Source organism: Dermatophagoides farinae, chromosome 2 (genome assembly GCF_024713945.1).
Source record: "Dermatophagoides farinae isolate YC_2012a chromosome 2, ASM2471394v1, whole genome shotgun sequence".
Classification (NCBI taxonomy): domain Eukaryota; kingdom Metazoa; phylum Arthropoda; class Arachnida; order Sarcoptiformes; family Pyroglyphidae; genus Dermatophagoides; species Dermatophagoides farinae.
The window spans coordinates 4,140,976-4,166,033 of record NC_134678.1 but is presented as its reverse complement, the minus strand read 5'-3'; the positions used below and the strand labels follow the sequence as shown (position 1 = coordinate 4,166,033).

The window sequence follows — 25,058 nt, the reverse complement described above, 5'->3', positions numbered from 1 at the left end:
ATTTTTCACGAAAAGAAAACAGAATTCTTTCTAATATTACCCTGAATGAATAGGTGGTAATGGCGAAAATTCATGACATTATAACGATGAAAATGGTAATGATTATATTAGATAGTTTAGTTTTTTTTTAAACTTTTTCGGCTCTTGAAAAATGAACACACTTTTGAATATTTAGGTGGAGGTGTTGGGGCGGGGTGAAATTAAAATATTTCAAGTATATACACAATTGTTTTTAACATGGCATCATATTATTATTTCATTCTTCTTGCCTCACCCATGATGCTTATATTGCGTTGATTATTGCAATTCTTTCTCGACAAGTTATTCATTCATTTATTTATTATTCTTTCTTTTGAACGTCGCAATTTTCAACAATGCATTGATGACGATGATCGTTGAGAATTCGATGTGTAGCAGCCGCATCTGTTTAGTTTTAAGCAACAACTAATGTTCACACACACACTAAATTGTACCTTTGAATTATGCATTCATAGAATGTAACCATTCGTTTACTTGTTCACGATTCATTCAACAGTTACCATTAAACGAGTGTTAAATTTTGATTGTTTTAATTCAATATTTTTCAAAAATTTCAAGTTAAATAAATTTAAAATGGCCACCGTCGGTCGGATGGCTGAAAATCAAATTCACAAAGGTTCCAAAACATCATCATCATTCTCATCATCTGCAACAGGAAAAAAAAGCACACAGAATGTATCGAAGTCAGCAACAAATGCAACAAATTCGTTTCAGCCAATGTCATTAGAAGAGATTCAACCAGAATTAATTGCCTATGGTCCGAATGGTGATATGATCACCATACAGCATGATGTACCAGCAAAAAAAGCATTTCAATTGCTTAAAGATGGGAATATGTTGGAATTTCCTCGAATAGTATTCATCACTCACGGATTCTGGGGAAGTGCACGTTCTAAATGGATACATGATCTGAAACAAAAATTCTTTGAAGAATCTGATCAAACGTTTATCATTCTAGGCTGGGGTAAAGGTGCCGAATTGCCTGCATTCAAATATGCACAGGCCGTAGCTAATGTTGAGATTGTGGCCAAATGGTTTTCAAATTATGTGCTTGAATTGAAGAGAAAAAATATTACCAAAAACATTAGTAAAGGTTCCATTTGGGGCATCGGCGAAGGTATCGGAGCACATATCATGGGTTTAGCTGGCAGATGGTCACAGCATGCATTCAATCGAATCACAGGTATGTCACAGATATAGGCTTTTGTCTTTTTTCAATTCAAATTGAAATTAATTTTTTAATTCTAGGATTGGATCCAGCCGGGCCAGGATTCGAATTGGTTAATGAGAATTTAATGTTACGTAGTGATGATGCACCATTTGTCGATGTGGCTCATACAGATTCTCATCATGAATTTCGATCATCCGAACATTATGCCTTGATCAACAAATATGGAACATTGAAACCATGTGGCACTTTAGACATATACGTCAATTATGGCTATAATCAACCAAATGCAGCCGATTTTACTAATGCTGGATCACATTTACGTTCAATTGAATTATTTGCTTGGAGTATTGAAAATCCAGGAGAACTACGAACACAGTTCTGTCTGAAAGAAATGCCCGTTATTGATAGACCAGTTGATAAAGTAAAACGTACTGTACAACCAGCCGAAATGGGATATTGGGCCGATCCAAAAGCAACCGGATGTTATTATCTTGAAACTAATGGCGAGGAACCTTGGAAGGAGGGATTTTAGATTTCGAAATGAAAGATGAAAATAATTTCCAAATCAGTTTTTTTAATGACTGATGATGCAGTGACACAGTTATGATGATTTCGCTGACTGTGCAAATATTGTGAATCTGATTTTACACACACACACACACACATCGTTTTTCATTGTCCTTTTCTAATCATTACATGATTGACGATGAGTATCTTTATACTAGTCTTCATCATCTTGAATATACCTTCTTGCCATTTCTTTTTCCTTTTATCTATCCGATCGACACCATTAAAAAATCGCAGTTTTGTTACTAAACAAAATTCATTTCATTTTCGATAATAAAATGATTTAAAAATTCCAAAAAAATAAGTATTACTCATATGTACCGTGTTTATTCAGCTGGTTTATTTGTTTCATTATATGTGCAATCCATTGATCAAATATGCGATGTGAATATGTTAATGTGATGGTGATTTTATTTTGATATATAGTTTGATAATAGTGACTTGAATAAACTTGAGAATATTTATGGCGACCCTACGCAATACAGCGAATGTACATTTGTGTGAAACAAAACGTATTATAAATTATTGAAACATTGATTCAAATGAATGATTCATTGAGGTTGGCAGTGGAGGCTCATCGATGGCTGCCGATGTATCGAATTCATCTTGATTCATCTGCACGGATATTGAAATTGGCATATGAAATGAAAGGACAAAATCAAAAAAAAATTGGGATTTTTTAGTTAATATAACTTTACATTTCTATAGTATAAACAAAAAATATATATGGACTCACCTTTAATTTGAGATTTCGAATCATTTTAGTAGGTTTACCGGTAATTGATATGCAAAGAATCGAACGCATTGCTTCCATAAATGAAATCTAAAGGTAAGGCCAATATTATTGTAAAAATAATATAATTTGTTTACACTATTAATATTACATACATTGTAAGCAGTGGAATCATGTTGAGCTTTCAAAATAAATTCACATAGGGCGACAATCATGGCCAATAAAAGACCACTGATCAATATGTAAAAACATCCGGCAACCGAATTCAAAGTCAATGTATATTGGTTTGTATCCTAATTTATATGAATAAAATAAGAATATTGGTTCAATTTGATAAAGAATAAAGTGAAAGATGGGATTACTTTTTGCTCTTTAGATTTACACTCGCTTCGATCAAACCACCATCGATTCTCAAGTCTGGTTAAATCACCATTTTCGATCAGATATAATATGGCTAGATTCAATTTTTCTCGTAGAATTGATCCACGCGGTGTGGCAACACCATAACCTTTAGCATCAAAATTTCTTCCAACTTTCATTGTATCACATGGTTTTCTTTCATTGACATAATCATTCTTGGTACTTTCAATAAGAAACGCATATTTTCCTTTGGATTCACGAACACGTCGTATACCATCTTCATAAGAATCAACAAAAACATGTGGCCGGGATTTCATAAATTCCCACATTCTTTGATGAACTGCAATTTTAGATCTCTAGAACACCAAAGATAGAAACGATTCCTCATAATAAAAAAAAAATTAATTTCAAGAGGAAAGAAGAAAACTTACCCGGAAAAATTCCATTGATGAGGAATCACCTAGAACACCATATTCGATTTCGGTTTGCTTGACAAGATCGTCGGCCGAATTAATAGGCGTCACCATACGTTCAACTGTTAAGAACGCAGCCAAATTAGCGGTATAGGTGGATAAAAGAATCAATGTAAAAAACCACCAAACCGATCCAACGATTCGACCGGCAACCGATCGTGGATAGACATCACAACCTTGTTGCATAATGGCGCCTAAAGCGAACCAAAGAGAATTGTACAAGGAAAAATCATTGGAAACATGTGGTCCATATACGGTTTCTTCATAACGCCATTCATATGGAGAAAATCGCGATACTAGAAACAAAACGACTGAAACGCCAACATAGGCCAAAATGACACACATCCATATTTCATAACTCAATGGATTCATGAATGAGAATACTCCAGGATTCTTTTTTTGTGGTTTTTTAATCATGATAGATATGCCTAACGACATGAATGGTTTAGTGAAATCGATGACGCGTTCACGAGCTGAAGTAATGGTTAAAGGAGCAATGGCAATATCAGCTTCATGTCTGACTAATTCGCCGACCATTCCATTCCATTCTTTAGTATTATTTTTGACGATTCCACCATACTTTGAATCTTTGACCAAATGCATTTCATACGTAATGTTTAAATGTTGAGCAATTAAATCGGCAAGATCTTTGCAATAACCTTCAAAGCGATCATTGCCTTGAAATTTTTTCCCACCATGACTCTTCTTCACAATCAAATAAGGTTCTTCGACAATCGATGTTACATAGTAAACTTTGTTCTCTAGATTATCCAAATCTTCGGGTTTGTTCTTTATCATATCCAGATCTAAACGAAAACCATCTCGATTAGTCCAATTGCCAATCTTGTGAGGTTTTACATTCAAACCCGATTCTATAATGTCGATTGAATAGTTTTGTCGCTGTCCGAATCGATCGAAATCAATGGGACCAGTGAGGCCGTCTAAATATTGTTTTGCAATGAACTGCCGAAGATTATCACCAAATTGTGCCGAGATGAATTGTTCAATGCCGGCCGAATTACAAGCATTTGTATAGTTTAGAGTGCTCGTTGGTATCGATGATGATTTTGTTGGCGATCGGATACGTTGATTAAAATCATTACTCAACGAATTGGACATCGAAGAAAATGCTTTGTAAAGAGTTTGTATGGCATCGAATAAGAGTAAACCATCTGAAGCCTGTTCCAATTGTGATGGAGGAGTTGAGGATTTGAAATTTCCCTTAGGATAGTTATTACTGCTTCCATTCATATCAACACCAGCATTCGCTGTTGAATGAAAGTAACGGGAAAAAATTGAAAACAGGCGACTTTCGGTCGATGATGTATTGATCATGGCCATCGTGTCGTAAGGGAATGGTCTATTATTGGTCTTTGAATGCCATGTAGACCATGATGTAGATAATGTGGATGACAATTGAAGCAATGTGATATTCATTACATGAAGTTCTTTGATGTTGTCATCAAAAAATTCTTCGGTCGATAATAGATGATTGGGAATGAGAAAATGATAATTTCTTGCACTTATGAATATATCACGTACATGATTGACAATGATCGATCGCGCTTCGGCCATTGTACGACATTCAAGTAGCACATGTTTTGGCGAATGACTTTCATTTAGTTCCAATTGTTGTAGAATATGGTTAGCTTCGTTGATGTTATCAAAACTACGAACCAATGACAGGACTATTGGATGCCATCCGATCATCATATCCATACGATGTTGTTGTGTGTCGTCTAACCATCCAGTTAGATGATGCATTAGATGTTGGAACCGTAGTGAACCTGTCCGAAACATAAATGCATTATCATAAAATTGTGGACAAACTAACAAAAGAAAAAAATTTAATATGTTCGACACTTTTTACATGGTTTAGCTAGAGAAATTTAAAGTTTTATAATATAATATGAATGATGATAGATATTCTGGCTGGTACATTCATTGAATCAACAAACAAGAAAAAAAAACAAGAGCGGATTACATACAACATCATCTCATTATTTTCCTGTTTGTTCCTGTTAGCATGGCTGGTGAACAACAAACAAACAACCGATCCAGAATAATGTCTACTCATTATGTACATTGTTGACAGGTCCATGTAATATATATATGAAATAAACAAAAAGTTTGGCGGTACAAAAAAATGGAACCATTTGCAATGCAGCTAATGTGGGACATTTCAATTTTTTTTTTGAATCGATATATTTAAATCAAGAAAAAAAAACAGTTTTGTCTGATAATCTGACAATGAAGCAAAGTATCAAATACGAATTGCAAAAAAAACTGAATGACAAAAAACCAAATCATTAAAGAATCGATTAATGTGTTTGTACGTTTATCAGTTAAAATTTTGTGAACGATGAAACAATCAAAACTTGACAATAAATGGGTTCGAAAATTTAGCTCTCAGGCATTTTTTCAGTTTCCACCAAAAAAAGAAAAACTTACCTAAATATCGCTTTTGTTAAATTTTACCACATAAGAAAGAGAGAAAGAGAACTCGTTTCAATACCCGAATAAATTATATTTCTATAGTCATCTCAAATTGTAAGCAATTTTTTTCAATTTTTTTTCACTATCACTATAGTAATAATAAGTATTTTGTTTTCATATTTATACTCAAGAATCATTGATAGAATCCTTGTGAAAAAGAATGACCCTATTGAAAATAGTGAAGGCGCTGTTTGTTTGTAAACAATAAGATTGGAAGATTAATGCTTTTTTTGTAAAGTGTCGATTCTTAATGAAAATCGTAGACTTTGGTAGCAGCATGATCAAGTTTTATACGTATACATAATATTTTATTTTTTCTTACATATAAAAAAAAAATAATTTTAAATGATTTATGATGGCCTAAATAAATTATCAACAAAGCAATTCATATCCAGAAACACTAGTCCTACATCAATAGTAAGTTTCGGCATTGAGTTTGTTTAATTTTTACAAAAATGGCAAAATTTTAAATTAAGGTGTTTGCTGATGTGTTGATGTATAATTATTGTGAAAATCAGAATTATGAATGCCAAAAACAGTAACGCATCACCATATAAGCATGAGAAAAACATTTTCTGAATGAATAAATGATGCATTTGTTATTATAAATGAAGAAAAAAAAATTTAAAATGTTTTCCACAAATTACTTCTTATTATTATCCAATGATTCGATTGAATTCATTGGAATCATGAAAAAAAACAGGTACATCAAAATCAACTACACTAATGATGGTGGTGGTGGTTCTATGAAATCTAGTAATCAAAATCATTGAAAATCGATTGATCAACCAATGTGGTTAAATTTCATTCAACTGCTTTGTGTGTGTGTGTGTGTGTGTGTATGAGCACAAGCATGTTCGTATCAAATAATCATCAAAAACAGATTATTAATGACTATATTTATTTTTCGGTAAATGATTCCGAAAAAAAATGATAAAAAAGAGATGTGTCTGAGTACCAGATCTCTTTGGGGATCTTGTTATATTTCAATTTTTTAAGATTAACCATAAAGTTATTCGATTCTTAAAAATAACAACAACAAAAAAAATTAATGAAATCCATTTCAGGTTTGTGTGTATGTTTTATCTTGGTTGCAAAAAAAAAACAGTTTTGTAACCAACACATAAGGAAAAATGATGATGGTGAACAACAAAAAAAAACCGGAATATTAAGACAAAAATACACATAGAAACATAAAGAAAATATCTTATTCTGGATCAATATAGAATCAGGAATTCAATCAACCATAGTTAATGAATATCATAAAATCATGGTGCCGAATCATTACCACTATAAGTTCATTAAAAAACATAATGTTTGTTGTACCATGAAATCGAATATTACATATAGTGAAAAAAAAGAAAATCATTTCGCCAATTTCAAAAATGGATGAAAGATGTGTAATAAACAAACAAAAAACAAAATACAGTGGTATATCGGTTAGCGATTGTTCAGCTTAACGATGGTCGACCAAGAGCAAAAAATGCCTAGATCTACCAGCACAAAAAAAAGAAAAAAGAAACTAACAGAGCAGAAAAGTTTTGCATCCGTTACAAATCGCCTCAAAACTGATATCCATGTTCTCTATATATACAATATACATTCACATCATCATTTCGAATGGACAAAAGCTAGCATATGGAAAAAAAATACCGGAGACATTATAATAATAATAATAATAATATATACACACAATACACAAAATGCACATACACTTATATAAGGAACAAAGGGGAGGAAAAGAAAAAATGATTTCATGATTTTTACATTTTTATCAATAATTGAATGTATATATGTTATAAGGAAATAAGAATCAAATCAGCAAGGGAGTTTGATTATTGGATGAATAGAAAAAAAGATAACTATAGAATTATAAAACATCAAGAGAAAAATTCTAAAGAAAATGAAAAAAAAAACAATATGTGTGTATATTTATGTGTTTAATTCCATAAAGTCACGTAAGTGAATTTAGCCATAGCTAAATCGCACTACCGTGTGTGAATCTGTAAATTTTGATTTCAATGTTCAGATATAAATTGAATTTTTCATCATTTTTCTTCATCCTCTTCTGGATTCTATTTATACCTTTTTTATGATTACTATAATCAACATAAAAGATAAGAATTCTTCAAAGAAAATTTTTTTCTCTCAATTATTGTTTTTTTTTTATTTTTGTTTTACTTACCAGTATCGGTATTGTATAAAAAAATGATATTTGGCCATTTATAATATTTGATTGTTTCGACGATTGCTCGAGTAAAATCTGGATATAAATGAAATGTAAAGTTTCCATATCCAAATGATGATGATGATGACTGATAACGATGATAATAAAGATGATCACGTTCTTGATTTGATGCGGATGATCGGATTTGTGATGCAGATGATTCAAATGATGGCCATGGATATGATTTAGGAATTTTTGACTGAGAATTTTCCGGTGAAAATGATGGTATCATTGCTGTCGATATCAATGGAAGCTGTGTGAATATGAATTTTAGAGTATGTGATATTTTTTTTAGATGAATAAATGAATAAGGGATTTTTTTTTATTACCTTGAATACGGCTGAATAGGCCATCAATGTTTGATGACTATTGAATAGGCCACTTGGAGGTATTATGAATGCCATTGCACCACGATTTAATTGAAGGCAAACTATTATTATGGAAAAAAGTAAAAATACACAAAAACCAAAATATATGAAATAAAAAAGACAAGCAAAATTTAATTTTAAATTTTCATCAGTTCATAAAGATGTTTCACAAGTATGAAAAAAAAATTACAGAAAACATTCATATTACTATATCCAATCCAGACAGTCCAGATGTGTCAGATCACCTTCGGAATTTATCTTCATTTTTTCGCGTACTTCAAATAAAAGTGATTAATAATTTATGATTTACAAAAACCCCGGTAATATTTCTATAGGATCAACTAAACTCTAGAAATTATTTTGGTACAATTTTCTTCAATGACTTTTTCGGTGTTTTAATGTTTTCGTTTGTACAAGTGGAAGTGAACATTTTTTTTCTTCAACATTTATCTCTGGAGAATTCGTGATCAAGACAAGAATAAACAACAAAAAAGAATTTTTGAATTAAAAAAACCAAATACAACTCCAAAGGCAAAAAAAACATATAAAAATAAAATAGACAAACAACTTGGGTTTGAGTGTTTTTATTTTATTAGTAGAAAACGAAATTCTACGTTTCAAGAATTTTTTTTCGGCATTAAATTGATCGAGATTTAATTGTAGTTAACTGATCGAATAATTATTATCTTGACATAGCGATGTCCAAAGATAGTTACAATTTGTTTTTTTTGTCTCATTTATTTCTTGATCCAACTTAATTATTTGTTAATGAATGTGAAAAATTCTTGAGCATTTCTTAATTCTGACATGTCGAATACATTCGTTAAATTGTTAGTTAGAATTGACATTTTTTTCACACACACACACACACGGAAATCCATCAATTCTAATTCGAATAAAGGACAAAATCCAAGAGAGATCTGGCAATCTGAATCTGGTTCTTTTACAATATTCTACATAAAGCTTTATCTATGCAGAATTTTAAATAAATTATTGTTTTGTTCCTCAAGGAATATTTTATTCAGTAGTACAATCATCAAAATTTTAAATTTTTTTTAAAATTCAAATCACCTAATGACCGTTGACTACCATCCAGCAACACAGATAAATATATAGATTATTAACGAATCCCGAAACAAAAAAAATTTTTTTTTGTTTGCCGGTGAATTTGAATTAGTAAATTCGTATACACTACACGCACACACTTATTATTCATTGTTATCAACAATGAAGGTACATGGAAACGAAATTAAAATGAATCTTGTGTAGAAATGTTTGAATGAATGAATGAATGAATGCAACATCACTGATGAACTGAAATGAAATTTAGTCCATTCTAATAAAACATTGTAATGATGGTAATGTGATGGTAATTACAAAAAACCAAATAATTATCAATTCTTAATGTGAATTGGTGAAATATTTTCTTTTTCTAGAATGAATAAATGTAAGAATACAGAACAGAGAAAAAAAATATATAATCTATCTTGGCATTAAAGCATTAGGTAAGTTCCAGAGATTTACAATTATAGAATCAATCTAAAATAGACAAACAAACCATATATAATAAAACAAAGATATTAGATATTATACATCCACATACATACATGTGGATTATTATGTCACTAACAATAAGTTGTTTTTTCCTTTTTGTAACTATTCTTGGTTTTGTATTTTTCTTAAATACCTTTTTTTTCCTTTTTGTAACTATTCTGCTCAAAGTGTGTGTGTAAGTGTGTTTGCGTTAGAAAGAATAATCTTTCTTTATATTTAGCTTTACAAATATTTTCTATGACAAAATCATTATTGTTAGAAATTGACTGTGCATACACATGCAAGAAGATGCAATTTTTTTTCGGAAATGTCAGATCATAAATAATCTGAATAATAATAAGTGAATAATATTATTACTAATGATCATGGTGATCAAATAATGCTGATTGTGCTACCAAAAATTTTGGCAATGGCTACATTTATCTGATAACAAAAACAGGTTTCATTATTATAACACACACACACACACAAACTATAGTTTTTTTTCATTAATTCAATTATCCATTCCAGTTTATTGGTCATTTGAATTTTTTTTTATTTCCGAAATTTTTTTAGCCAAATTTGCTGAATTATGACTAAAATTATGGGAGATAAGCCTTGTTACTTATGAATAAGATTCCATGTTCAACAATTTTATTTTCTCATTCTCATTATTAACATTATCATATATGATTATTCATTATGAAGCGAGGTGGCTTCATTCCATAGAAACAAGAAACAAAAATCCAGTTTGCCTGATAACCCCTGTATGAGTAGAAATAATGAGAAACAAACTGAAAATTGAAATTTAAAAACAAAACAAAAAAAAAAAAAATAAAAATGAAAATGAAAATATATGATTAAAAAGACTAAAAATCAAAACAAACTGAAAATGATACAAGTATAAGAACAATGAACGTAAAGTTTGAATGATTTAATAGTCACATATTTATATTTGTTTTTGCTTTGGTCTATGTTATATAATTAACATCATACACAATATGCCGACAATTCTGAAAAAATAATAAACCGTGAAAGTATTCATTCAAATTGTTATTGTTGTTGTTTTTACAATGTTTATGTTACAGCAACGGACAAATAATGTTATGATGATAGGCCATTTTTGTTCATCATTTCAGTTTGTCGACAATATTTGTCTCTAGAGGATTGTATTGTATCTTTCATCAGGATATTATATGAATGTTAACACTTTTTTTTCATTTTTACTAAGAATATATACCGCATTTCCTCTTATTTATGTGTTTATTTTTCAATCTTTCTTTTACATAGGCCACATTTAGAGATAGGCTTCAAATAGAAAGTTCATTTTTATTAGTAAAATCAATTGTTAATTAATTTACAAATTCAATTGAATCATTCATTGACTATTCTAACGTAAAGATTCTGTCTTGTGATAATAATTTAATTAATAAACATGAATTATTCACCTTAATGAATGCTCATTAAAAAAGTTGAATAAGAAAAAAAGATTGGAGAGTGTAAATGTACTTATTAAATTGTTTGTATTTGAACGAAAATATAATAATTCGAAATTCAAGTTTAGATTACTATTTGAATTAATTTGAAAATATGAAAAAAAAAATTTCAACACACAAAATCGTTAAAACATAGAAATCGTTTTTTTATTGTCCCATAGAATCTTTTGTTTTCAATTAAGTAAAATAACCAACAACGATTGGAATAAATTTTATTTCCCTTAAAAAATGGCTCTCTGTGTTTGATGAACCAAAATCCAGAAAAAATGCACGAACTCATCTGTGTATTTGTTATAAAACGAATTTGCATGACAAAAAAAATTTAATATATTTTCGATTTGATTGATTGACAAATCAAACAATTATAAAAGAGAAAAAAAAGTGCAAACTTACGCTCTTGAATCACTTGAAATGGATTATCATGATCAATATGGCTGATCAATGGTACCATTTTTATTTGAGAAGATAGCATCGTAGATGATGATGGGTGTTCGGTGGTCGATGTCGTTGTTGTAGTTGTTTGAAAATGATTATATGGGTGCTGAATAGATTGCTGCGATGGAGAATACATTGTATTTTGTTGTTGATGATGATAATGGTTTTTAATGGCTGATGACAAAGAATTTAATGTTGGAATTGCTTGATGTTGTTGTAGACGATTATTAAAATATTTGATTATATAACGAAAAATTGCATGGTGAAATTCAGTGTGTGATTGTTTGGTAAATATAATTCCTATATATATAAATACATAGATGAAAACAAAATCATCATTAAAATTTAAATCATATCGATATTGCAAACAGCTAACAGACATGTATAACAAAAATTTAATAGGGAAAAAAATGTAATCGGAAATTCAAATGACAAATATTTACCTATACGAAATGTATTTGATTGATTCGAGCGATTCGATGTGATTGGACCGAAATAGATTTGTTGTTGATTCGGTTGATATTGTTGTTGCTGTTCATAATAATGATGATCGTGATGAAAAAATTCATAAGTATCGATCAAACCTATATAAAATCCTAATAGAAATAATAATAGGAATGATGATGATAACAATGAAAATCGCATGGAATGACGATGACGGCAATGACAATATAATACTGTTTCATTTTGGTGATGATGGAATTTTGAATTTAATAATGTAAATAATGGAATAAACAACGACTTTGACCAATCTTCATGATGATGATGATTATGAAGATGATAATGACAACGACGAACACCACTTCGTAAGTGGACCATTTTGAAAATAAAATGACTGTTTATATGATGAAATTTTTTTATTCTATTCATATGGAATTTTAAGCTTCGAATTTCCGAACTGAATCAAACCGTTCGGAACAAAATCTGGGAACAAACTGACTAAATGACTGCTGATAAATAGTTTATCTGAATTGTCAGGTGTTTCTTGAAGAATTGAGTGTGACTATTAGATTCAGTTTTTTTTCAATTCTATCTATAGTTCCAATGAAATCATTGCGCGCGTTGTACCATAAGAAATACCTGCAAAATGGTTGTCTGATGTAAAAACGGTTCATGCGCCGTTTTAGTATTGAACAAAAAAGGAAGACAAAAGAATTTAAATACACACATCGGATAATCTGACAAAATTAATTTTTTCCAAAAATATTTTTTGATTAATACACTGCTTTAATATTAATTTTTTATGTTATTGGTAATTTCAATTGGAGATTAAATTTCTTCTTCTTGTTTGGTTGAATAATTTTGCAAGAAATTTATGTCTAGCAATCATATCGATAAATTCAGTTAGATTTTACATTATAGATCTTGACATTTTCAGGAGTAGGCAATTGAATTTTTTGATATATATTTTTGTAGAAATCTGGATGTCCTAATAATAATCGTAACAATGAAATGGTTGATCGAAATCCAATAACTTCGATTGTAAAATATTCGATCTGATATAATTTCAAATTGTTACAATTTTTGTTATTGACATCGTATGGATAATGAAGCCAGCTTTGTGGCATTACGGAAAGATCTTTATAAAATTTTGTCACATCAAAAGATCCGGACATGATACGAAAATTTTCTTGATCAAAAACATCCATTTTATAGATGGCCCCAGTAAACAATTTAATTTTTTTGAAAAAATTTAAATCCATCTGGTAAGATAAAAACAAAATTATGAAATGTTGGATTTTTCAATGAAATAAACTGACCTTATCAATGGGTTGAACGACATTTATTAAGGAAAATTTACTTTTTTTAGGCTGAATAGCATTTAATTTATGAAATTTGTCATCCAACTGTTTACAATAAATTTCACTCAATTCCTGACCAGATAGATGACGATGTTGAATGCCAGAATTGATTATATTTACAAAATCGATTGCAAATACTGAATACCTTAAAAACATCAGTTCATCCAATCGTTTGGTGCGTATAATTTCATTTGCATAATTACATAGATCGTACATCCAATACAAGAAATAATTAAATAATAAAATTATAGATTTTTGGCGATCATTGATTGCATTCGATTGATAATGATTAGAAAATTCGTTACGAATCTTTGTTATGTCCTTCTCAGTAAGCTTTTTCTATTATTGAATTATAAAAATAAGGAGATTTTATTACAAACAAAAAATGGCGGTTACTTACCTGAATGAAATTTTTCAATAATTCTCTTTCGCTGATGGTTATCCATTTGTCAAGTTTCTGAATTGTAAGAACGGGTTTCATTTGATAATTAAACAAAACATTAAATTTATCTATCCAATACATAATCAAATAGCAAGTGAATTGAATTATTCCATCATCTAATGGATAAGGCGAAATGATATCCTTATTAACTTCAAGTGTATCTTGTTTTCGTTTATACGCAATCAACTTGATAAGTTCGTCAGGTATCAAAAACGGTAAACCCAACAATGGTTGATTTCTATAATGATATTGTAGAAGGTGGCATTTTTTGAAACAAATTGTATACCAAGCTGACGTAAGTAACAATCTTTCAGATTCCGATTTAGTTTCCGCTTGTAATTTATATTTATTATTGAAATATTGAAATAATTTATCAAAAACCAAACCCGAAGCATCAGATTTATCTTCATAAACATTGCTGATCATTGCAGCTTCAGAATCTATACCCATCATTTCCATTGTTTCGATGGCAAAATGACAATATTCGATGAACGTTTCATTGGCATCAGTTTGAAATTTAGTCCAACCATCTATGGTTAAATTTGGGAGTTGTTTTTGAAAAGAATTCTCTTCCAATGACAACAAATTATGATCAGACATAAAAATCATGTTTTCTAATAAACGGCAATTACGATAAAATTGACCCAGAATTTTTGATGATAGATAACAATTATTAAATTCATGTTTCTCCATAAAATCGGGTCGAACCCAATTTTTGTTCGGTTTGTATTTCCTGTTGATTTCAAAAAAAATTAATGATAAAGTACAAAATAAATAAATAATATATATACAACTTACATATTCAAGGTTGCATTCACGCCATTTTTCTGAAAGTCTAATGAAATACTATATTTTTTGGCCAATTCTTCACATTCTTCAGAATATAATCCTTTCGGATGGAAATCTGAAAACATTAGATGACAATTGGCTATTTGTCCGACATTATTCTCCAGAAGAAAATCACAATAAAAATCAACAATGTCGTTGATACTAAGATCACTAGATAATTCTTGGCTTGATTCTGCAGTGAAATCCATTGGTTTATAATTATCACCAGGAAATATCAGATCTGAACGCCAGACGATGGCAAATTCATCTCCATCTAAATCTGATCCACCCATTTCATCTGTATGCGGTCTGTCTCCTTTAGCAGGAAATACTAAACAATCTTTGATATGAGATAGGCCAGGTATATTGACAGCTCGAAATTTACGAACATCGCCTAACGAGAGGCACGGAAATTTTGTTACCATTACGATTTCATTTTCAATAATGAATGTTTTTCCGGTCGGGCAATTTTGCGAATCCAATTCAGAGTATTGAAAAAATATTTCACCTGGTTCAAGCTTACGATTTTCATCGATTACACCGAATGCAATTCTTCCAATCGTATGGGGTAAAGGTATTCGAACTCTTGTTTTTAATTCTTTGAGCCGATAACGAATTAAATGATAAAGTATTCGTCGCATAAATGGTTCATTAAGAATGGATAATCCAGCAGCGTATAGTTTTTTATACGGCAAATTACGATTGTTATAAGTCATAATTAATTTCAAAGCATCTTTTTCGAACATCAAAGCATCAGTTATCGATTTGGTGCTCTCCGTAAAAATCTTATGAAAAACATGACTAGGCACCCGTTGCTGATCCAAAATCTGTATGAATGGACGATTTAGGTAAAGTAAACGTGCCATCGAAAATTTAAGTATGCCCAAATTATAATCTTCAGATTGGAATTTGATCATCGAATCACGGAATATGATAACATCTTTTTTGAAATCTTCATAGCACACCAACATTCCTTTACAACCACCATGACGGATTTGAAATGCTGATGGAAAATAATTTGACGGTATGCGTAATAAGGGTAGGAATTTTTCAGCTAAACTTTTTGATATGATACCAATGCCATCAGAGAAACAAAATTCTTTATTTTTAGTCGTTAGATCACTAGTCTTGACAACCATGGTGGACTTATCGTATGGATAAAAAGTCATGGCCTGTCCAATGCAAATGTCATTTCATTGTTAATAAAAATAATATTGTGGTACATACCTGTGAAAAAATCAGCCCCAATCGTGAGATGTATTTGGCGACCTTACGTTTATACTGGGAAAGATCGCCAATCATTTCACGTATAGCATCGGCTGTAAGGGGTGGCTGTTTATCATCACGAGCATAGAAAATGATGCCACTATCACGCATCTGGCTTGATGATGAACCAAGGAATTCAAACAAACGGTCACTTAACTTAATTCCTTTCAATAAATGTGGTTTGATGTTTTTTTTGATGAAATCAGTATCACTGAGATAAGCACATAACTGCTTGTTGTTGTCTTCGGATATTGTTAAACGTAATGCATAATCGAGATTGGCTATGTTTGCGAATCTCGAACGAAGTAGAATCATTGGACGGAAAAATTCGATGCGACATGGTGTCAAATTGACTCTTCGCATTAGGACATGGTCATGACGATTATAGTCTTTTTTTTGTTTCACTGCCAATATTTGTCGTTTTTCGTTTTTTAGAAAATCCAAATCGGCAATTAAATCGAAAATTCGATTCTCGCATGAAGAACACAATGAATAAAAGATTTCCTCGACAAATGATGAGGATTCTTCACTCCTCAGTTTTTTGATTTGATTGAAAAATCTGATCATTTTTTGTGGATAATCTTCATATGCCAATGAATCAATGATTGCATACGATTTGAAGAATAATGCATTACAAGCATAATTGATGGCAAAATCATCGTAAAAATTTTTGTTGATCATGTGAGAGATTTGTTCCATATTCATTTGAACAGCGCATTGAGCATCTTTAATGCTACAAATGTATAACGAAAATGTTGGATTCGTTTCTTTACATGTATAAGATAAATATAAGAGCACTTGTAAGCTATTCTTGGTTCTGACATCCAATCGATACCCAAGACCATAACCCAACAAAGCTGGATCGTTTTGGAAAGGTTGGTCTAACAATAATGGCTTAAATGATTCTGTTTTACCATGAAAACATCCCAAAAAATCTTTGATTCGATTCCAATGGGGTTTCCATGTTTTATTTCGACCATCTTTGATCTTTATGCCTGTAAATAGAAATGGTGCAGCATTCAATTCCAAATAAAAACGAACATTATTCAGATCAGAAAAATGGCTCAAGTCGAGTGCTAAAAATTTGATTGATTCAAAATTAATTTCCATCCGATATCCAAGGCTATGATAGAAAGAAAATGAAAACTCTGCAATATAATAGATAATACGTACTCGTCGTTGGCCATCTTGTTAACGAAAAAATGTAGTCTCAACATTTTGCGATTAAAGTCGATATCAATCGAACTTTCAGTTAAGATATTCAAACGATTCACATAATGTGAAAGATTTACTATCGATCCAATGGACAAAGAATTGAGTTTTAATTTGAAAAAATTACATTGAACATGCATCTCTGCAAATATTTCCGACATTAAACGATTCATTGTATTGAATGGAAATTCGATTAACAGCCGAGGAACAGTTGGATGTCTAAATATTTTCTGCAACTCGCCCAATACATTCAATAAGAATGACGTATCATTGGATATTGATTTTGAACAAAATTTTATGATAATTCTGTATCAAAAAGATAATGAAAAAGATTGCATTCATATCTAAATAATAAGAAAGTTAAAAATCTTACTTCAAAATTAGATGACTTCTGAAATAGTTAGGATGAATTAATGCCGTACAATCAAGATGTTCAAACATGTCAATTAAAAACGAAGCTGTTTGCTGGAATTCTTCATCTGAATTCATTGTATGCGCATTATCAATGTTTAACTGACGAAATTTGATTATTGTCAATATGATTGGAGCTGATTTCGAATTGGCATTATTTACAATTGTAGACAAAAGGTTTTTCTCTTCAGCATGTGCACTATGATTCGATTGGCCATCACTAATCTCAGTAACTTCGATCATAGGCTTATTATTTTTGCTCGGAATTCTTGTAACATTGAAATGATTATTGGAAATCATTGTTTTTTAACAATTATTGAATTTTTCAAACAATTATACAGATCAAATGAAATGACTAAAAATATTTATAAGCAAAACGTTGCTTTGTGGATGACGAGTGTTGAGTTCCGATAAAATGAACAGTAACGCTTTATTCATATATGGCGTAAATGATGTAAATTTTATCATCAATGGCATTAAATAGCCTCTCTCAGGCATAATATATTTTTCATAAAGTTCGAAAAAAAAACGAAAATGCAAAGAAATGATTTTATTTCAAATTCAATATTTATTAAATGAACAAAACTTGTATACAGAAAAATGAAAATTAAAATGGAAAAAAAATAATGGACCATTAGATATTTCCATCCAAGTAGAATTGTTTAGATTTGTTGCCAAATTCAAATGTTTTTGTTGTTAAATCCTGTATGAAAATTCGTTTAAAGCTACACTAATTGATTTGAAAATTAGAAAAGAAAAGAAAAAAAATAGCCTATTGATGATTATATATGTGAGGATATTGAAAAAGAAAACAGATATATAGAGAGAGAGATCGATAATGTCATGTTCATCTCGTAATTTAATCAATTAAAATTAACGAATCGCATTGGTTAAATTCAGATGAAATGAATGCTTGTTTGAGCCGTATTGCGGCATGCAAATAGACATACATACATCTTAATCATCCATTTTTTCTAGGAGCCTATTTACTAAATCAAAAAAAAAAAAATTCCCAATTTTTGGAAAGGGTAAATCAACGATTAGTGCGTATATGAATTTGTGTTAAAAGAAAAAAAAGATGAATAATCAGTGTACTGAGCAAAAAAAAAAAATCAAATATGGATATTTGCGGATGTAGATGTGTTTGTATATTTATTTATTTGTATATATGTGAACACGGAATTTCAATCTTTTATCCGTTCAAATTTATGATAGCGATAGATTGAAAACTTGATATAGCAACGAAACAAAAAAAAAAAAAAATTATTATCGGTTTGTTATTGTTATTGTAATTTAGATTTGTATGTGTGTGTATGTGTGTGATCAGAGAGAATTATGGAAGTATTTTCATTCTCCAATGATAAAATCTCTCTATGTTTGTCTATGTGTAGGTAATAATTTCTGTATAAATGTACATTTCGAAAGAAAATTATAATTCAAATCCTATGACAAATAGCTAGGCAATGATTGTGAATCAAAGCGTCGTTGGATTTGATCATAAGAAAATTTAACAAATTGATCATATTGATCAGCCAAACGTTGTGATAATATGGCATCATATTCACGGCGTATCGATTCCTCTTTTTCACGTAAGATTCTTTCTACAATCAAAACAACGTGGTTGAATGTGAATAATGGTTCATTATTATTGATGCTAGCCAAAGATTTTGAAGCACTGGACGATTTTTTTCTGTTTTCATTTCCATCATCATCATCATCAGGATTATTGTCGCTGTTGTGGGTGGTGGAAGACAAATTTCCATCTTTATATTTAGCAATCTGTACATCATGCTGTTCCTGTTCATTATGATGATTGGCTGCATCGATTAAACTGGCGTATAAGCTATATGCTGCATGATGAGTTGAAGAAGTAGATGTGTTTGCCGACGATGACGATGAGTGTTGTTGATGTTGTTTATCGGTTGCGACATTATTGCGAATGGCTTTTGTATCTTGTTGCTGTAATGAAGATCCTGACAGTGACGATTCTTGCAATTTATTTCCTATTGCCGATACTTTGGCTATTTTTCGCCGAACTAATCGTAAACGAAGAACTTCCTCGCGAATTTGATCAGCAAGATCAGAAGAAATTATCCGTTTGAAATTGTAATTGTTACCAGAATTTGGTTGTTGATTGGCATTTGCAGTTGAAAAATTGTTTGCAAATGGTGATGTTGATGATGATGAAAAATGGCATGTTTGATGAGGCATGAACGTATTAAATGTATTAGAATATGACGATGATGTTATCGCTGAGGTCGATGGTGATTGACTTAACGATTGTAAACATAATCGTTTTGGTGAACGTAAACCATGATGTGGAGGTGAATTTGAAATGATCATGTGAGTTGGTGATGAAGAACCAGATTCGGGCGACATAGATGGATCTATCCATTCCAAAGGACGTTTAAGGGTTACGCACGCCATTTTTGTTTCGCGTCTTCAATGGAATTCTATCAAGTGATATCACAGGGCAGGAGATGAAATGGAAGCGACAAAATTATTGATCGATAATGATGATAAAATACAAACGCGATTTCAGCTCAGAGACAACTTGCAAGAGACCTGAATAAAAAAAGAATGTGTATAATAAATTGTAACAAATTATTTTCTGAAAATACCTTCAGTTTGTTAAAATATAAAATTTTAGGATATTCTCCAGATAATTCGACAAATTTTTAACTGAAAGAATTATGAAAAGTTATACGACTCAAAAATAAATGTAATGAGGCGAGGCTCGCGAGCACAAAAAAAAATCAATGTGAGACTTTAAATGATTGAGTTGCAAAGAAATGGCCGTCATCGCGATGTTCGTTGTAGAAAATGAACAACAACATTACGTTTCTCTGATCAATATGCTACTATATTTTATGTACACACACCCTGATAGTCATCTTCGACTAATGCTACTACCAACTAAAAAAATTGCTTTCTGTTCGTTTGTGATGTTGCAATATTATTAGCCGTTCATATAATACATATAAATAAAAATTTAAAAGTCTCCTAATAAATAAATTCTAACAACAGATGGCAACATTTTACATAACTTGACATTCAACAATTAGTTAAAATGATCATAATCATTATATATGGTGATGAATCGATAAAAAATTATATCTTGTCTTAATCAGAAATCACTTGTAAATCGTGGCCAACATAACGAAAGAAAGTTTACATTTGTCCAAATTTTTTCTCATATCTTATCCAATTAATGTAAGTCGATTGTAGTGACAACAAACCAGAGTTTAAACATTAACTAAATTTCCCAACTTTTGCAACAATTGAAAATTGTAAAATATCAACCAAATGTGACATATGGCATTAAAAAATGCTTCGCTTACATACTGAGAAAATTAATTATCGTCGATTATAAATCGAATATCTTTCATGATTATTTTATATCGTCAACTATTTAATGATGAAAATGAAAATTTATGGCCATCATCGATTTGCCGTGATATTCATTGATAACATCTTGGTTTTGATCATTCAAAGTTTAAATACAAAAATTTTTTTTCAATCAAATTCGACTCCATAAATACAATGCTTGTGCTTTGAGTCAATGGATTTTTACTTGTTAGTAATTTATGTATTTTTTTCTATTACATTTGTTCAAGATTGATGTTGGCAAGCATGACAACTTGTAACTTTTTTCTGATTACTCTTGATGATAATGTCATCAATTCGATGATAACATGGTTCGATTTTTTTCCGTTAACTTATCACTGTATCATTCGCTGTTAGAATGTTCATGGTGAATTTTTTTTTTGTTAGAAATCTTTAAAGAAAAAGATGACAATACAAGACTGTCTGTGAGAGAGGCTGTAGATACTAGATTCAGATTATTCATTCATCAAAGTTCATTAAAATAACTTTTGCAGCGTTCTTTTTAATAATCGACCAATCGCGATGATGGATCAACCTAAACGGACTAGAAATTATAAGGCTTATAATCGTCAAAATTCATTCAACATACCACAATTCATTCAAAGCCATCATCAATCAGACGAACTTATGGCCTCCATCAGTTCTATTGATAAAATGAATCACAAACCAATTGGTCAATCTATGGGCAATGATGAGCCATTTACTGATAAATTGAATCGTAAGATTCCCCTGTTCGGATTAATTATGTCAATGTTATCGGTCGTTTGTTTTTCATTGGCATCATTGATCGTCAAAATTCTCACGGAATATCATGCATTGGAGATCCTTGGTATCAGGTATTTCGTTTATCATTTCATTTTATTATGAGCTAACAAAAGCTTGTTTTAGATCTGTTTTTCAATTCATATTTTATCTATCGACAACATTGTATTTTCGATTGCCAATTTTTGGTCTACCTGGTCATCGTTTGGACTGTGCACTTCGGGCTATCTTTGGAGCGATTGCAGCAATTACCATTTACATGTCTTATCGTTTGATTCCATTAGCTGATGCATCTACCATTCAATTCTCAGCTCCCGTTTTGGTTTTTGTCCTTGCCTATTTCATATTAGGTGAACCAATGACATGTTGCCATATATTGATTGGTTTTATTGCTTTGATTGGCGTCATATTTGTATCGAAGCCGAAATTTATCTTGCAATATTTTGATCCAAACATTCTGGAAAAAGTCAACTATCAGGGTATTCTTTTGGCTATCGTTGCAGCTATCTCCACTGCTTTCGCCATGACCATGTTACGTAAATTGAAACAAACTCCCGTTCATATTGTAGTCCTTTGGTTTTCTGTTGTCACAATTGTTTCCGCATTTACTACACTATCATTTATGGGCCAATTCATTTGGCCACAAGATCTACGAAGCTGGGCTTGGCTTTTGGCTATAGGTTTTTGTGGCATTGGTGATCAATTGTTCATGACATTGGCATTCAAGTACGAATCGGCTGGCATTGTTTCTGTATCACGTACAATGACAATCGTATTAGCCTTCGTATGGGATACAGTACTATTAGATATTATCGTCCATTGGACTTCAATCCTTGGATCCATTTTTGTCATTCTGTCCGTTATTATGCTAGCCATTATTAGATCGGTAGATAACCAAAGTGAAATATTAGGTCGTTTGTGGTCAAATATTTGTTGCTGTTGTGGCACTAGAAATCATGGAAACGAAAGCGAAAGGGAAAAATTATTGATGAGCGGACGATATCAAGCATAATAATGTGAATTAATTAAAATTGTACAGAAAAATATTTTTATGGGACAATTTATTATCTTTACTATATAGATATGTTTTAAATTTGACTATCAATATTATTTGATTGAAAAATAAAAAATTTGCTAAAAAGCGCTCTTAATCAAATCCAATTATCGAACTTGAGCTTATTTATTTGTTGTTGTTTTTTCGATTAGAAAATCTTATGTTGTATAATGTATAATATGCATCTAACCAAAAAAAACATGGATTCAATATTAACATGTTTAAATGCAAATGGTCATAGCCGAAAAGATTATTCAACAATATCATCCATGATGGTGATCACCGATTCTACAGAATTGATCATTCACAAAACAAGTCTTGTAGCCATCCAATGATGAATCATTCACTGATAAATTAAACCGAATCATACCCCTGTCTTTTGTTTTTCATTGTTTTTTCAATATTCTTATACAATTGAATCCATTTGAAATTTTGAGAATCAGATGTGTTTTTCAATACATTCAATTGAATTATATCTTAATCTCTCGCTTTTTCTCATCAGATCAATTGTTCAGATTTTATTTTACCTGACAAAAACTCTCTATTTTTGTAGAATCGTTCAGAAATGATTAATAGCTAATTCGTCATCACATGATTAGGTTTTTTTTTATTTTAACAAAGAAAAAATCAAGAAGCTTTTATTCAACTTTTTGTTATTGGATTCATCTTGCTGATTAATGTTTTGAGCGTTCTAGAATCATCATTCGATATCGATTTTAGCCATAGATGTTTGGAAATTTCCAACACCGTAATTCGTGTTTGTTCATCTGGATCTAGAATTTTCGCAATTAAATCGTTGGCTTCTTCAGAAATTGTATTTTTTGATACCGATCGAATAAATTTAGGATAATTTGTTTGCTCTTTCAACATCAAACTTGGGTCCGCCCAATTAAAAGGAAATCGGCCATTGAGAAGACCAAATAACAAAACTCCCATTGCCCAGACATCAGCTTTCATAGGATTATATGGTCTCCGTTGAACCAATTGTGGACACATGAATGGTTCGGTGCCGCATATAGTGGCCGTTAACTCTAACTGCTGTTTGTTATCATTCCATGCCAATTCTTTGGCGAAGCCGAAATCTGTCAATTTGACATTGAATTTTTCATCAAGTAGAACGTTGTCGAATTTAATGTCACGATGGGCCATTTTTAATTCGGTATGAATATAAAGGAGAGCATCGACTAGTTGTCGGAACCATATTCGTGCTAATGATTCTGAACAGGCACCGAATTTTTTTATAAACATGGTCAATGTTCCATTACTACAATATTCCATAAAAATGTACAAACGATTATTCGAACGGATTATATCATAAATTTGCACTACGTTAAGATGACGACATTCAATCAATGCTTTCAGTTCTCGTGCAACATAACGTTCTTTAAATTTCATCGACATCTTACTTATGTCCAAAATTTTGATGGCCACTAAACGATGATCAATTTTAAATTCACCTTTGTACACTTCACCAAATGAACCTTGGCTTAGTTTCTCCAGCAATCTATAATTTTTACGATCAAGTACTGCTTGTGTTTTCGAATCGATTTCGATTACTTGTTTAGGATTGTTGCTAGTTTTGGCTGTCTTGAACGAATCATCGGACAATGATAAGAATTTCCCACTTTGTTGTGAAATATGTCTCTCATCTTCCCGGATTTCAGCATATTGTTTAAGCAGTGATTGTGATTGTTTTCTCGTATTTGCTCGTATTTGTCTCGAAAGATTGTTGAAACGAATTTCGGTTAACGAAGTTTTTGATGATTTTCGGACATTTGATCTTGAAAATTCTCTGAATGGTTTATTGCCTGAAGATCGTTTATTGATACTATCATCGGACATGATCAAGATGAATAATAAAAGTATAGCAGGTTTGAAAATTTATAGCCATATTATTCTGAATTGTTAAAATAATTTCATTATATGAACTTGGAATAATTTATTCGTAAAATTTCGAAAAAAATGTTCCAAAAATGGGATTCTAGATGGCGTAATG

At 30.9% G+C, this 25,058-nt stretch overlaps 6 protein-coding genes across 6 annotated transcripts; 2 read left to right on the top strand and 4 right to left on the bottom strand.

Annotated features, from left to right (window-relative positions):
- Positions 1 to 388: 388 nt before the first annotated feature.
- Positions 389 to 2,078, top strand: LOC124496634 (phospholipase A1). Its single transcript, XM_047060174.2, has 2 exons — positions 389 to 1,222; positions 1,288 to 2,078. The coding sequence occupies exons 1-2, from the start codon at positions 613 to 615 to the stop codon at positions 1,740 to 1,742; spliced, it is 1,065 nt and encodes a 354-aa protein (XP_046916130.2). The 5' UTR covers positions 389 to 612; the 3' UTR covers positions 1,743 to 2,078.
- Positions 2,079 to 2,095: 17 nt separating this feature from the next.
- On the bottom strand, positions 2,096 to 13,060 carry LOC124496585 (glutamate receptor 4). Its single transcript, XM_047060124.2, has 9 exons — positions 12,342 to 13,060; positions 11,857 to 12,198; positions 8,396 to 8,496; positions 8,025 to 8,319; positions 3,302 to 5,130; positions 2,873 to 3,226; positions 2,666 to 2,803; positions 2,514 to 2,600; positions 2,096 to 2,392 (listed from the first exon to the last, which is right to left on the bottom strand). The coding sequence occupies exons 1-9, from the start codon at positions 12,766 to 12,768 to the stop codon at positions 2,300 to 2,302; spliced, it is 3,666 nt and encodes a 1,221-aa protein (XP_046916080.2). The 5' UTR covers positions 12,769 to 13,060; the 3' UTR covers positions 2,096 to 2,299.
- A 106-nt stretch (positions 13,061 to 13,166) lies between these two features.
- On the bottom strand, positions 13,167 to 18,283 carry LOC124496574 (uncharacterized). The gene is made up of 7 exons (XM_047060112.2): positions 17,822 to 18,283; positions 17,410 to 17,754; positions 16,198 to 17,359; positions 14,941 to 16,142; positions 14,101 to 14,875; positions 13,659 to 14,039; positions 13,167 to 13,601 (listed from the first exon to the last, which is right to left on the bottom strand). Exons 1-7 carry the CDS (start codon positions 18,157 to 18,159, stop codon positions 13,239 to 13,241), a joined length of 4,566 nt encoding a protein of 1,521 aa, XP_046916068.1. The 5' UTR covers positions 18,160 to 18,283; the 3' UTR covers positions 13,167 to 13,238.
- Positions 18,284 to 18,395: 112 nt separating this feature from the next.
- Positions 18,396 to 20,673, bottom strand: LOC124498960 (uncharacterized). The gene is made up of 2 exons (XM_047062792.2): positions 20,481 to 20,673; positions 18,396 to 20,424 (listed from the first exon to the last, which is right to left on the bottom strand). Exon 2 carries the CDS (start codon positions 20,284 to 20,286, stop codon positions 19,303 to 19,305), a length of 984 nt encoding a protein of 327 aa, XP_046918748.1. The 5' UTR covers positions 20,287 to 20,424; positions 20,481 to 20,673; the 3' UTR covers positions 18,396 to 19,302.
- Positions 20,674 to 20,989: 316 nt separating this feature from the next.
- On the top strand, positions 20,990 to 23,164 carry LOC124498958 (solute carrier family 35 member G1). The gene is made up of 2 exons (XM_047062790.2): positions 20,990 to 22,082; positions 22,135 to 23,164. The coding sequence occupies exons 1-2, from the start codon at positions 21,769 to 21,771 to the stop codon at positions 23,018 to 23,020; spliced, it is 1,200 nt and encodes a 399-aa protein (XP_046918746.1). The 5' UTR covers positions 20,990 to 21,768; the 3' UTR covers positions 23,021 to 23,164.
- Positions 23,165 to 23,657: 493 nt separating this feature from the next.
- Positions 23,658 to 24,911, bottom strand: LOC124498959 (testis-specific serine/threonine-protein kinase 3). Its single transcript, XM_047062791.2, has one exon. It carries the CDS (start codon positions 24,902 to 24,904, stop codon positions 23,705 to 23,707), a length of 1,200 nt encoding a protein of 399 aa, XP_046918747.1. The 5' UTR covers positions 24,905 to 24,911; the 3' UTR covers positions 23,658 to 23,704.
- Positions 24,912 to 25,058: the final 147 nt, after the last annotated feature.